The sequence below is a fragment of the Labeo rohita genome, chromosome 5 (genome assembly GCF_022985175.1).
Source record: "Labeo rohita strain BAU-BD-2019 chromosome 5, IGBB_LRoh.1.0, whole genome shotgun sequence".
NCBI lineage: Eukaryota > Metazoa > Chordata > Actinopteri > Cypriniformes > Cyprinidae > Labeo > Labeo rohita.
The window spans coordinates 24,048,502-24,061,766 of record NC_066873.1 but is presented as its reverse complement, the minus strand read 5'-3'; the positions used below and the strand labels follow the sequence as shown (position 1 = coordinate 24,061,766).

The window sequence follows — 13,265 nt, the reverse complement described above, 5'->3', positions numbered from 1 at the left end:
AGGGTACTGAACCTGGAAAGTCCTTGAAAGGTCCTTGAATTTGAAGTTAACCAAGGTGTGGGACCCCTGATGTTTGCATGTACATTTTTGCTACTGTACCGAGGGAGAAAGAAATTAGGGAGAACGTTTTTTTTTTTTTTTTTTAAATGGATATATATCTTATTGATGATGCATAATATATACAAGCAAGCAGCTGAGCTCGGAATATGAACGCAGCTCGCTAAATTACACGTTATGTTTTTCCATACAAATATTGTGCATAATAAAATATAATGAAAATACTTAATATGGCTTTATTAAGATGCATTCATAATGTTAGCTTATCTGCTAATATAATGAAATGGATCATGAATAAGATGTATAATAAATTTTAAAATTCACAATTGTGATACCACAAGCAGACCCACATGAAATATGGGCAAACTGAATTCCACAGCAAATTTCAGTGGAATTCAGCACACCCAGATCCCCATGTGGGCTTGATTGTGACATTTCCAGGAAGAAGCATTTCCCTGTCGAGTCTTGATGTACCATTACAAACATGCTCGAACATAGTTCAGCTTAAAATTCAGCCAACTGAACCACACGGAAGATGAGGGACATCAATATTTGCATGTAGATGTGCTGGAAAAAAAGACTTGTACTTGCTTGTCTGTGGAAAAGGCTAAGTTTGAGAGCCACTGCACCAAGAAGACGCGTTCTAAAAGAACTAAAACAGTTGCCCCATGAGGATTCTCTCTGTAATTTGCGTTCTGTTTTTCGCTCTGGATAAAGTCTAGAATTTAGCATCTGCTACTAACTAACATGACCACAAACGTCAACACTGATTTCCGAATAAGAAATCGTAAGAAGAGCCCCAGCCATCTTTCTCTCTCACAAAAGCACTCAAATCTCATGCTGTTTGAGGAGAATACTAACTCTTTTATAAGCCCTGTAGGGCTTGCAAATGCTCTAGAGTTTATTTAAAACCAGTAAAAGATCTGGACAGAGCTCGGCCCGGAAACACACCTAGTCCCTCAAGGCTTATTATAGAACAGGATCAAAAGTCCAGATGATAAATCCCACCCTCTTCTCTCAACACTCAACAGAGCCCCTCAGTTCACATTGTTTTCTCAGCTACTGCTGCCAAGTTTCGCACTGCAGTTTAATTGGGTTTACAGCGCCATCTAGTGTGAAAACAAGGAACTTATATGAGAGAATTCATATAGTTCACTCACTCACCCCAGGCGAAAAACAAGTACACTTCCATAATGTACTTAAAGTGCTCTGTTTTCACACACTAATTTTGTATTTAATATACTAATATGTATTGTTTAGTACATCTGAGTGTACTCAAATGTGCTATTTTGGGACACCAGAATTATGAACTAAAATGTGTTTTTAACATAGTATCTCTATATTAGGAAAATGTATTTAGTTACCACATGTAGTACACTTGAACCCACTAAGAAATACGAAAGAATAAACTATCCATCTGTCGACCCCCTACAGTAATCATGATAGAAAAGTAAATTTAAGTAAAAATAATACAGTGCCTTGCGAAAGTATTCATACCCCTTTATTCATTTTTTTTTCACGTTTTGTTGTGTTGCAGCCTTACGTTAAAATGCTTTAAATTACTTTTTTTCCCCACATCAGTCTACACTCCATACACCATAATGACAACGCACAAAACAAGTTTGTAACAAATTTATTAGAAATAAAAAACTGAAATGATTCTGTTGCAGAAGTGTTCATATCCTTTTCTGGGACACTTGAAATTGAGTTCAGGAACATTCATATTGCTTGTAGATGTTGCTACACTTTGCGTGGAGTTAACCTGTGGCACATTCATTTGAATGAGTATGATTTGGAAAGGCACACATCTTTCAATACAAGATCTAACAGTTGAAAATGCATATCAGAGCAAAAACCAAGCCCTGAGGTCAAAAGAACTGCCTGTAGAGCTCAGAGACATGACTGGGGAAGAGTTCAGAAAAATTTGGCTGCATTAAAGGTTCACAGAAGCATATATCCTCCATTATCTATAATGGAAGAAGTTTGGAACAACTAAGACTCTTCCTAGAGCTGGTCTCCAATCCAAACTGAGCATTCGATGGTGAAGGGTCTTTTTTATAGTGGTGACCAAGAAACTGATGGTGACTCTAGTTGCGCACCATGATCATATATGCAGATGGGAGAAACCACCTCTCCTCAGTGAAGTCACATGAAAACACACTTGGAATTTGCAACAAAGCACATAAAGAACTCTCAGATTTTGAGAAACAAGATTCTCTGCTCTGATGAACTTCAATTCCAAGCATCATGTATGGAGGAAACCAGCCACTGTTCATCACCTGCAGAGTACCATACTGTGTTTACCACAGTAAAGTGTGGTGGTATCAGCCTCATGCTGTGGGGCTGTTTTCAACGTCAGGGACTGAGGGGCTCGTCAGAGAAGAAAAAAATTGAGATAGCCTTTGACTGGGTAGCAGGTTCACCTTCCAACAGGACAATACTGTATAGACAACTCTGTGAATGTCCTTGAGTGGTCCAGCCAGAGACTGGGCTTAAACACAATCAAATATTTCTGGAAAAACCTGAAAATGTCTGGCAGCCCCCATCCAAGCTGACAGAGCTTGAGCGGTGAAGAGGTGAGGCGAAGAATGGCAGATAATTGCCAAATGCAGATGTTCAAAACTTGTGGCATCATACCCAAAAAGACTTGGGGTTGTAAATGTGCTTCAACAAAGTACTGAGTTAAGGGTATGAATACTTATGCAATGTACTTATTTCAGTGTTTTATTTTTAATAAATTTGCAAAGTTGTCACAAATCTGTTTGTGGAAAGCAAAGTAATTTACAGTAATTTAACATAAGGCTGCAACATAACAAAACGTGAAAAAAATGAAGGGGTATGAATACTTTTGCAAGGCACTGTAGGTTAAGAACATTGGGACAGAACTTTTTCTTGGTTAATTTGAATCCATTTTTCATATTTCACGTAATATGAGAAATCGCTTTCATTAAATGAACGGTGTACATCTTGGATCTACAATTTTCTCAAGACATGAGAAACCAAATTTCCCTTGATATTTTGACAAAGAAGAGGTCTTTGTATGCTAAAATACATCCTGCAAGTTTCATAATTTAAATTGTCCTCATCATCTATAAAAAAAAAAAGCATTTATGTAATAACCCTCAGAACACAGCTCATTTGGATCCGAGGTGCAAGGTGACATTACCTGGGCGCAGTCGTTTGCATAAACACTGCCTCCAGAGCAAGACATCGACGAATAGTCATCTTTTCACCATAGGCCCCACCCACTGGTGTTCAGTCAGTTCAGATAGAAATTACTTTCACTGCTGCTATCTTGTTTACACAATGAGGGTTGAAAAAAATATTTTTTCCACATATTTATTTATTTGTGCAAAAAAAACTTTATTAACATAATAAGTAAACTTTAAGGAACATAAATGTAAAAAAATCCACGTCATGACCCCTTTAAATATATATATGACATGAAGCTCTCTCAAGACCTTCGCAACCTTATTGTTGCAAAACATACAGATGGCGTTGGTTAAAGAAGGATTTGTAAACTTCTGAATGTTCAAATGAGCACTGTTGGGGCCATAATCCGGAAGCGGAAAGAACATCATTTCACCATAAACCGACCACGACCAGGTGCTCCTCACAAGATTTCTGACAGAGGAGTGAAAAGAATTATCAGAAGAGTTGTCCAAGAGCCAAAGACCACTTGTGGAGAGCTTCAGAAAGAACTGGAACTAGCAGGTACAATTGTTTTAAAGAAAACAATAATTAAAGCACTCAACCGCCATGGCCTGTATGCATGCTCCCCACATCAGACTCCATTGCTAAAGAAAAAGCATGTTGAAGCTAATTTAAATTTTGCTGCACAACATTTAAACAAGCCTGTGAAATACTGGGAAAATATAATCTGGTCAGATGAGACCAAAATTTAACTCTTTGGATGCCATAACACACACCATGTTTGAAGGTCAACTGGCACTGCACATCTCCCCAAAAACACCACACCAACAGTGAAGTTTTGAGGTGGGAACATCAAGGTGCGAGGCTGTTTTTCAGCATATGGCACTGGCAAACTTAATATAATTGAAGGAAGGATGAATAGAAAATTCTACCGAGACATTCTTGATAAAAATCTGCTGCCATCTGCCAGGATGATGAAAATGAAACGAGGGTGGACATTTCAGCAAGAAAATGATCCCAAACACACAGCCAAAAAAATGTCTTAATATGTTTCAAAGAAGGAAAATAAAGCTGCTAGAATGGCCCAGCCAATCACCTGATTTGAATCCAATAAAAAAAATCTATGGAAAGAACTAAAGATCAGAATTTATAGAAGAGGCCTACCGAGCCTTCACGATTTGAAGACCGTTTGTGTGGAAGAATGGGCCAAAATCACACCCGAGCAATGCATGCGACTAGTTTCTCCATACAGGAGGCGGCTTGAAGTTGTCATTACCAACAAAGGCTTTCGTATTAAATAAATTTCAGTAAGCGTGTTCAATACTTTTTCCCTGTGCCATTCCATTTTATTACACACAACCTATTTTCTGAACTTAATTGTTTTGTTTTATTTGTATGTATGGATTACTTGGGTTGTTACCAACATCTGGTGAAAATTTCATGTCAACAGCACCTTTAGAAATATATTTACTATTTAGAAAAATGGTGACGTGTTCAATACTTATTTTACCTAATGTGTCTGTGTGTATATATATATATGTATATATATATATATATGAAGAGTTCAGATGCAAAACCAGCTAAAAGCCATTTTGGTCAAAAATGAGATGATGATACTGAGTGAATGCTCCTGACACATATTATACGTCCGTCAAATAGTTTTACTTCAAACTCACAAAATTCCAGCCTCAGCCCAATCAGAAGTACCAGTACTTACATAGAAACCTATACAAAGTAGCCAGAAAGAAACGCTCATTTTAAAGAAAAACATCAGATGAATTTAGCTGGTTTTGCATCTGAACTCTTAATATATATATATATATATATATACAGAGCTGGGTAGATTACTTACAAATTGTAATCCATTACTGATTCCAAATTACATGACAAAATATAGGTAATAAAAATTATAGGTAATAGACTACTTTTTGATTACTTTTGAACTAACTCCTTTATCACATTGATTGAAAAAGAATAATATTGTACCATATTGACATAAAAATATAAAGAGAAAGAAAATATATTCCATATGTTGTTATTAACAACATGAAGTGCATGAAACATATTATGCCAAGGTTTAACTGGTTTTGGGAATTAACTGCAATGAGTTTAAAAGAACTAATAATTACTTAAATCATAAAAAAAAAAAACTAAAAATTTAAAAACTTAATTTAAAAAATCATATTTTATTTGTTTACCTGCATGCCATGTGACCATAACCAATGTCAAAAAACCAATGAACATGTAAATGTGATAATTAAATATTTATTTTAAAATCTCAACTAAAATAGATAAAAGAGTACCAGATGACAAAAAAGTTTGTGAATTTGTGCTTTTTAATGTGTCTGAAAGACAAAAACCTTCCAAATACAGAGTGATAATTCAAATAAAAAACAGTGTGTTGATCAGTAGTTGATGCTAAGTTGAAAAGCTTCTTAAACCTGAAATGATTCTTGTAAATTAGTGGTCAAATGCTGTGTTGCCACCTGAATAATGACTGATCTCAGTGTCAATGTTCACAAAACTTGAAGACTTTCTCTATTTATATAAGCATAAGGCTTATATAGGGAATCAGGGAGAATCAATAAATTATGAATAATTTATTGCTATTGTGTAATCCATAAAAAGTAAATGTAGTCTGATTACGAGTATTTAAAAAAATAATTTATTTTCTCTGGATATATAGATAGATATCTAATTTGTTGTCAATTATTTTGTCACTGAGCCTGGTTCCACTGCTGAAACGACCTGGCATTTATAGCGCATTCTTTATACCGAAAACGGACCAGAAGACGATAAACGGCTTGAACGTTTATAGTCTCTAAATTTTCTCACGCACATTGCCCCAGTGATGCTGTACGCTCGTAACCGGGATCGGTGTGTGTGTGTGTGCCCGAGGAAGGAAGGCGCGCGGGGTGATTCCTCGAGGGGTGGGGTGGGCAACAATGCGCGCTACTGAATGGTGAGCGCATAGTGAATGAAGTTTCAATGGAGGAGGCAAGGATGCGCGCGACAGCGCACGCGCCACACCCCCGCCTTCAATTAAAACATCTCAGGGTTCGTCTGAGTGCGAGCGAAGATGGCGACAGAGTGAAGGAGAGCACGGAAAGATGACAAGCCCCCTGCAGACAGACGAACACGCACGAGCTCTTCACCCCGCCGCCTCAGATATGCCCGTGAATGAGTAAGACTCGGCTGCGTACGATGTGTTGTCAAGGAGATGCGGGGTAGGTGATGGAGTCTCGCGCGGCATGTGCTTTATCATGCACTGTCTCGGTAATTCAGACGCAGGTGTTTGCAGAGCAGCTTAATTTTGAGCAGCAGGTGAAAGGGATGCTTCGAGCCATCATGTAAACGTCGCGCGGTGGGGAATATTGCGGAGGAGACCCGCCCGTGTGAGCTCGCGCTTTGTCTCCCCCTCTAAAATATGATCACGGGCGCCTGGCGCTGTGGAAGGAAACTTGACGCCGAGTTAGAAATCTGCCGCGTGACCGAATCCATCGACAAGCCGTGCGCGGAGCCGGAGAAGGTGCAGAGATGGCGCATGAGCCTGGCGTCGCTGCTCTTTTTCACGGCGCTGCTGTCCGATCACCTCTGGCTCTGCGCGGGAGGCAAGCTCCGCTCGAGAGACCGGACTCACCGGAGGACGTGGAGCAACGCGAGTCACGACGCCCAGGCGGGCCTTCGCGATGAGGACTGCGGGGTCCTCTTGAGCAATCTGACAGAGAACGGGCCGGAGTGCGTGGAGGCTGACGCGCGACGCCGCGCGCCACTGGAGTCCGCGTGCTCTACGCTTTACCGGCAAAAGAGCGGCTTGGTGAGCTCCTCCTATTCTGTGCCGGTGCCCACGGTGTCGCCACACGCGTTTTTGGAGTACTTCCGGAACTTCAGCTTGTCCTTTTGCGACGCGCTCACAATAGCGGACCTACTGGAGAGCATGAGCAGTCCTGACGGGCTCAACTGCAATCTGACGCGCGTCATTCGTGACCTGTTTAGCGGCGGACCGGAGGACGGGGACCTGTGCAGCGCTTGTGTTCACGCGTACATCCGACTCGACCAACACGCTCAGGAAAAATACGAGGAGTTTCACGTCCTTACGCGCAAATACATGGCGGATGACTACTCAGTGCGCGCGCAAACACACCTGTGTCAGGTGAGTAGTAATGCCAAATAAGCTTGAACACTTAATTCAGCATAACTCTGAATAAGAGTGTGGTAATATTTGTGTTTCAGGCAGTGTATAAAGCCTGGCTTTGTGCAGAATATTTTCCGGTTCCTCAGCGGCAGTGTGTGCGGTGGCTCCCGTGCAGGCACTACTGTGGTGAGGTCACAGCAAGCTGCCCCTTCATCCTACCTGACAATGACCGTCTGCTGTATGCTGGTCTGCCAAGCTTTCTCTGTGCAGGTAAATCACACTATATGGCCCAACGTTACATGTGCAATCCCCTCTAATCACCAGGTTTGGCTGTTGCAGTAATTGTACAGAATTGAGTGCTTCCAACTTTGTCGCAACAGTTTGGCCTGCACAAATCACACTCAACATCTTTGGAATGAATTGGAACAGAGAGTTCATCCCAAAGGTGTTCATGTCTAGACTTTGTGCGGGCCAATCAAGTCCTTCCACACCAGACTTAGTAAACCAATTCTAGATGGACCTCGCTGTGTGCACAGGCTCATTGCTATTCTGAAATAAAAGAGGACATTCTTCAGACTGTTGTATTAAAGTTGAAAGTGCAATTCTTAAGAACATATATCCCCACAGAAATCACTGGAAGTACATATACTGTGGGCAATATACAATCTAAAAAATGCTGGATTAAAAACAGCTCAGCACTGGGTGAAGTATGGACAAACCCAGTGATTAGGTTGTGTTGACCCAGCGGTTGGGTTAAATGTTTAATCCAACCTTCTGTGTAGTTTTATTAAACTCAGCTGCTGTTTAAAAATTGCTATATGTGACCCTGGACCACAAAACCAGTAGCATGGGTATACCGTATTTGTACCTGTAGCCAAAAGTACATTGTATGGGTCAAAAGTCATGTATGGGTCATCGATTTTTCTTTTATGCCAAAAATCATTAGGATTTTAAGTAAAGGTCATGTTCCATGAAGATATTTAAATTTTTTACCGTAAATATATCAAAACTTCATTTTTGATTAGTGATATGCATTACTAAGAACTTCATTTGGACAACTTTAAAGGCGATTTTCTCAGTATTTGGATTTTTTTGCACCCTCAGATTACAGATTTTTAAATAGTTGTATCTCAGCCAAATATTGTCCTATCCTAACCATACATAAATGGAAAGCTTATTTATTCAGCTTTTAGATGATGTATAAATCTCAATTCCAAAAAATGTACCCTTATGCCTGGTGAAAAAAAAAATAATAATAATTGTAAATTAAAAATCAGAAACATAATTACTAGAGGCATCAGCAATAATTAAAAGGTGAACTTTTATTAATAAGCCATTTAAAAAAGTTTATTATTCAATTATGATTTATTCATCATATTAATAAATGTTCATTTATTGAACGTATTAATATGTTAATATTAATGTGCAATTAATGTGTTAATATGTCATATTAAAATGTTAATTTCCAACCCATTTTGGGTACATTTTTAGAAAGAAATATAGTAGTTTTTAAGCAGCAGTTGAGTTAAATAAAACTACCCAGAAGTCTGGGTTAAACATTTAACCCAACCACTAGGTCAAAACAACCTAATCGTTGGGCACGTTAATATTTCACCCAGCATTTTAGAGTCCAGAGTATTTTTAGACAGTTAACTGATAAAATTCATAATATGCGTCTTTGACTGAACATTGTCATATCAACAATCAGTCAGTAACTACACTGAACTACACTTAAGTCACAAAAGCCTTCAGTATCATTTATTAGTTCATGCAGTGTTGTTATTCTTAACCAGAACTATAAAAGTAATTTAAAATAATATTGGTTAATTGAAATAAAACTTATTTAAATATAAATGGTAGTTTTTGTTTGTTTTTATAAACATTAGTAATTATTTATTAAAATATAAATATTAAATGAAAAACTTAAAAAGCTTAAATGAAAATTAGAAATGTGGGCTTAGCAACTAACTGAAATTGTTTAAGCAGAAATACTAAAATTACAAAAACTGAAAATATAAAAATAAAAGCTCATTTAAAATATGTATAAATACTATAATAGTATATGTGACCCTGGACCACAAAACCAGTCATAAGGGAACATTTTTTGAAATTGAGATTTATACATCATCTGTAAATAAGCTTTTCATTGATGTATGGTTAGAACAATATTTGGCTGAGATACAACTATTTGAAAATCTGGAATCTAAGGGTCCAAAAAAATCAAAATACTGAGAAAATCGCCTTTAAAGTTGTCCAAATTAAGTATATTTAAGGTAGGGAATTTACGAAATATCTTCATGGAACATGATCTTTACTTAATATCCTCATGATTTTTGGCATAATAGTAAAGTCGATCACTTTGACCCATACAATGTATTTTTAGCTATTGCTACAAATATACCCGTGCTACTTAAAGGAGAAGCCCACTTCCAGAACAAAAAAATACAGATAATGTACTCAACCCCTTGTCATCCAAGATGTTCATGTCTTTCTTTCTTCAGGGGTAAAGAAATTGTTTTTTGAGGGAAACATTTCAGCGTTTTTCTCCATATAATGGACTGATATGGTGCCCTGATTTTGAACTTCCAAAATGCAGTTTAAATGCAGCTTCAAATGATCCCAAATGCGGTTGTAAATGATCCCAGGCGAGGAAGAAGGATCTTATCTAGTGAAACAATCAGTTATTTTCATTAAAATAATACAATTTATATACTTTTTAATCTCAAACTTTCGTCTTGTCTTACTTTGCCTGGACTGTTTTTTTTCCAGTTCATGACAGTTAGAGTATGTCGAAAAACTCCCATCTCATGTTCTCCCTCAACTTCAAAATCACCCTGTATCGCTGTTTTACCTTTTTTGTTAAGGGTGTTTGATCTTCTTTGCATGCTCACTTTGCAAAGACTGGGTCAGTACTTCTGAAGCGATGTAGGATGATTTTGAAATTATTTTTGAAGTTGAGGGAGAAAATAAGATTGGAGTTTTTTGACATACCTTAACTGTCTTGAGCCAGAATACACAGGGTTCAGGGAGAGCAAGAAAAGACGAGTGTTTGAGATTAAAAGGTATTTAAATTGTATTTTTTTAATAAAAATAACTGATCGTTTCATTAGATAAGACCCTTCTTCCTCAGTTGGGATTGTTTACAACCGCATTTGGGATCGTTTGATCGTTTGCCGCATTTAAACTGCATTTTGGAAGTTCAAAATCGGGGCACCATATCAGTCCATTATATGGAGAAAAATCCTGAAATGTTTCCCCTCAAAAACATAATTTCTTTAGGGCTGAATAAAGAAAGACATGAACATCTTGGATGACAAGGGGGTGACTACATTATCTGTCATTTTTTGTTCTGGAAGTGGACTTCAGTGTTCATTTTCAAACATTTTCATCAAATGTTTGTTTTTGATTCACTAAAATGAGTCAAGTACAAAATTGTGTCCTGTTCTAACTCAGTGTTTCTCTTTCTCTTCAGGGTTTCAAGAGGAGTATCTGAGTAGTCAGGGTCCAGACTGCTGTGATGTCAGATGGAGTGGGTGTGACTCCACTGTAGGCGCTGCATGTGCTCTGACACGCCTCCCGGGCTCATTCTCTTTGCATAGGAGGTTATCATCAGGAGCGGCGTTATGTACAAATCGTCTTCACGGCAGTAAATTGAAACTGTGCGTGCTTGTTCTCTTCTTACTACACACTGTTATCTCCATAACAACATTGCAGCACTGCAGCACTGGCTCTTTGGAGGCAATAGTACCTCTAGAAGACGTTCCCATGAGGGAGGAGTAAGAGACTGGAACATCTCCCTCTTTACTGGAAGACGCACATGCTGTGAAAGTGTTTTTGTCTGCTGTGCATGAGACGAACCTTACCAAATGCCTGGAAAACACAGGAAGTCTCACCACCGCTGAAGCGTCTGTGCCTGTCTTTTTGAAGGGTTGGAACATCTGGCTTGATATGAGCGTGCATGTATCTGTGTGTTTGTATGAGTGAGTGAATGTTTTTAACTGTTTTTTCAGTGTTTCGTTTGTTTTATCAGGACTAATTGCACATGTTAAAACACGGTTCGTGAATGACAATCTTGTTTTGTTTTAGACAACATTCTCGGAAACAAAAATGAATGTGTGAAGAATGAATGGATGACATTGTTACATTTCTCCTCTAATAAAACCAACATTATTGGAGACATTTAGCATATTTTATATATATATATTGTTCAATTTAATTTAGGGTTTTGCTGGTAATTTCGAGGACGTGTTCTTTTGTATTTCCTTTAGTATTATTTTCTTTTTTATGCTCCCTTCATAACTGTTTCGCTCTCTTTCTCTTTCTAAAGGCTTCCACACACTGCTGTAGCCAAAGCCTATTAACGCCTCTCACATTTACTCATGGGTTTTATGTTGGTTTTGATGTTTGGGGACTGTTAAGGGGGCTTTTGGTAGTTGCAATTTAGCAGATGCTTTTCTTCCAAAACAACTCACAGTGCACTAATTGAAAAAATACTGTGGGAAAAACTTCGGAAACATTACAAATTTACTCCATGTGGTCTGTCACAATAACAACATGAAAACAAGTTTTAAATTATTGCATCATTTAGACAGGGAGGTTTCAGGCACACAGCATTTACATAATGGTCAGTGATATCCACTTTCATAGTAAGTGGATATATATTTCATTCTGTTCTAGCTGTCAGACTCAGAAGCAGCTGTGGGAGAAAAATAAGATGTGTTTAAGTGTTCCTGACACAATGACAATGTGCAGTATTCAAACGATTCGTTCAAAACACTGATGCATTTAGGAACGAATCAAGTGATTGGCTTTATGGGTGAGCCACTGAATCATCCATTCAAATGATTAAACAGTCTTTATATCATTCACTTACTCAAACAATTCGTTCAAAAACGCTGCTTCATTCGGCAACAAAAACCAAGGCTGTGTCCGAAATCTTGCTGGAAGTTACCTACTGTTTTATCAATTCTATTCATTTTCCAACAATAGGCCTCATTCATGAAACACCAGCAGAACTAATTTTTGTGTAAATCATTCGTAAAGCCATTCTGATGTAAACTTTCGAATTTATGAAAATTTTCAAAATCTTAGATGGTACGAAAGAAATGTACTCCTGCTCTCTGCCATGTGTAAATGGTGAAACATTCTGTGTTCATTTTGGCAATCTGATGCCACTGAATTATAATCCACTGCCATAATATTTCACAAGTTAATTTGCCCTTTTCAGTTCAACTTAGGGTAAAATGCAGTGCTCGTCACTGTCACTTTTTACCCAGACATACAATCAATGGAGGTGTGGAACAAATACTACCAATCATTACCATCTTACTTGTACAACAACAACTGAACAACAATGGAGAGGTTAAAGGGTTAGTTCGCCCAAAACTGAAAATTAGCCCATTATTTACTCACCATCTGGGCATCCTAGGTGTATTTGACTTTCTTCTTTCAGTTGAATGCAGTCGGAGTTATATTAAACGTTGTTCTGGCTCCTCCAAGCTTTATAATGGCAACAGGCCTGTGTTTCTCTTAAACAGTCCAAAACAAGTCCAATAAAGTGCATCAATCCATAATAAAGTGCCTCACAGCTCTGTGGGATGAATAAAGGCCTCCTGTAGCGAATCTGTGTGTTTTTGTAAAAAAAAATATCCATATTTAAAACGTAATAATCACTTTACTCTAACTTGCACTAATAGCTATATGTAGAAGCCGCTCGGAGCGGATGACGTAGGACGTATGAGTTGCGCTGAGAAGTGACAAATGCGGACACACATGGGAGAAAGCAATACAAAATACCGGTCATGAATAAGAAGTACAAAACGAGGATTCGAGGATACTGTTTTTTCTTCCTTTGCTTCCTTCGCTCCTGTAAACAAATGTTGGTTTTAGCGAGATTCACAGGTGCATACGCAGCGCAAAC

The 13,265-nt window shown here is 38.2% G+C and overlaps 1 protein-coding gene across 1 annotated transcript; it reads left to right on the top strand.

Moving 5' to 3' along the window:
• Positions 1-5,568: 5,568 nt before the first annotated feature.
• Positions 5,569-11,520, top strand: nalf2 (NALCN channel auxiliary factor 2). The gene is made up of 3 exons (XM_051109506.1): positions 5,569-7,363; positions 7,444-7,615; positions 10,818-11,520. Exons 1-3 carry the CDS (start codon positions 6,638-6,640, stop codon positions 11,123-11,125), a joined length of 1,206 nt encoding a protein of 401 aa, XP_050965463.1. The 5' UTR covers positions 5,569-6,637; the 3' UTR covers positions 11,126-11,520.
• The last annotated feature ends 1,745 nt before the right edge of the window (positions 11,521-13,265 follow it).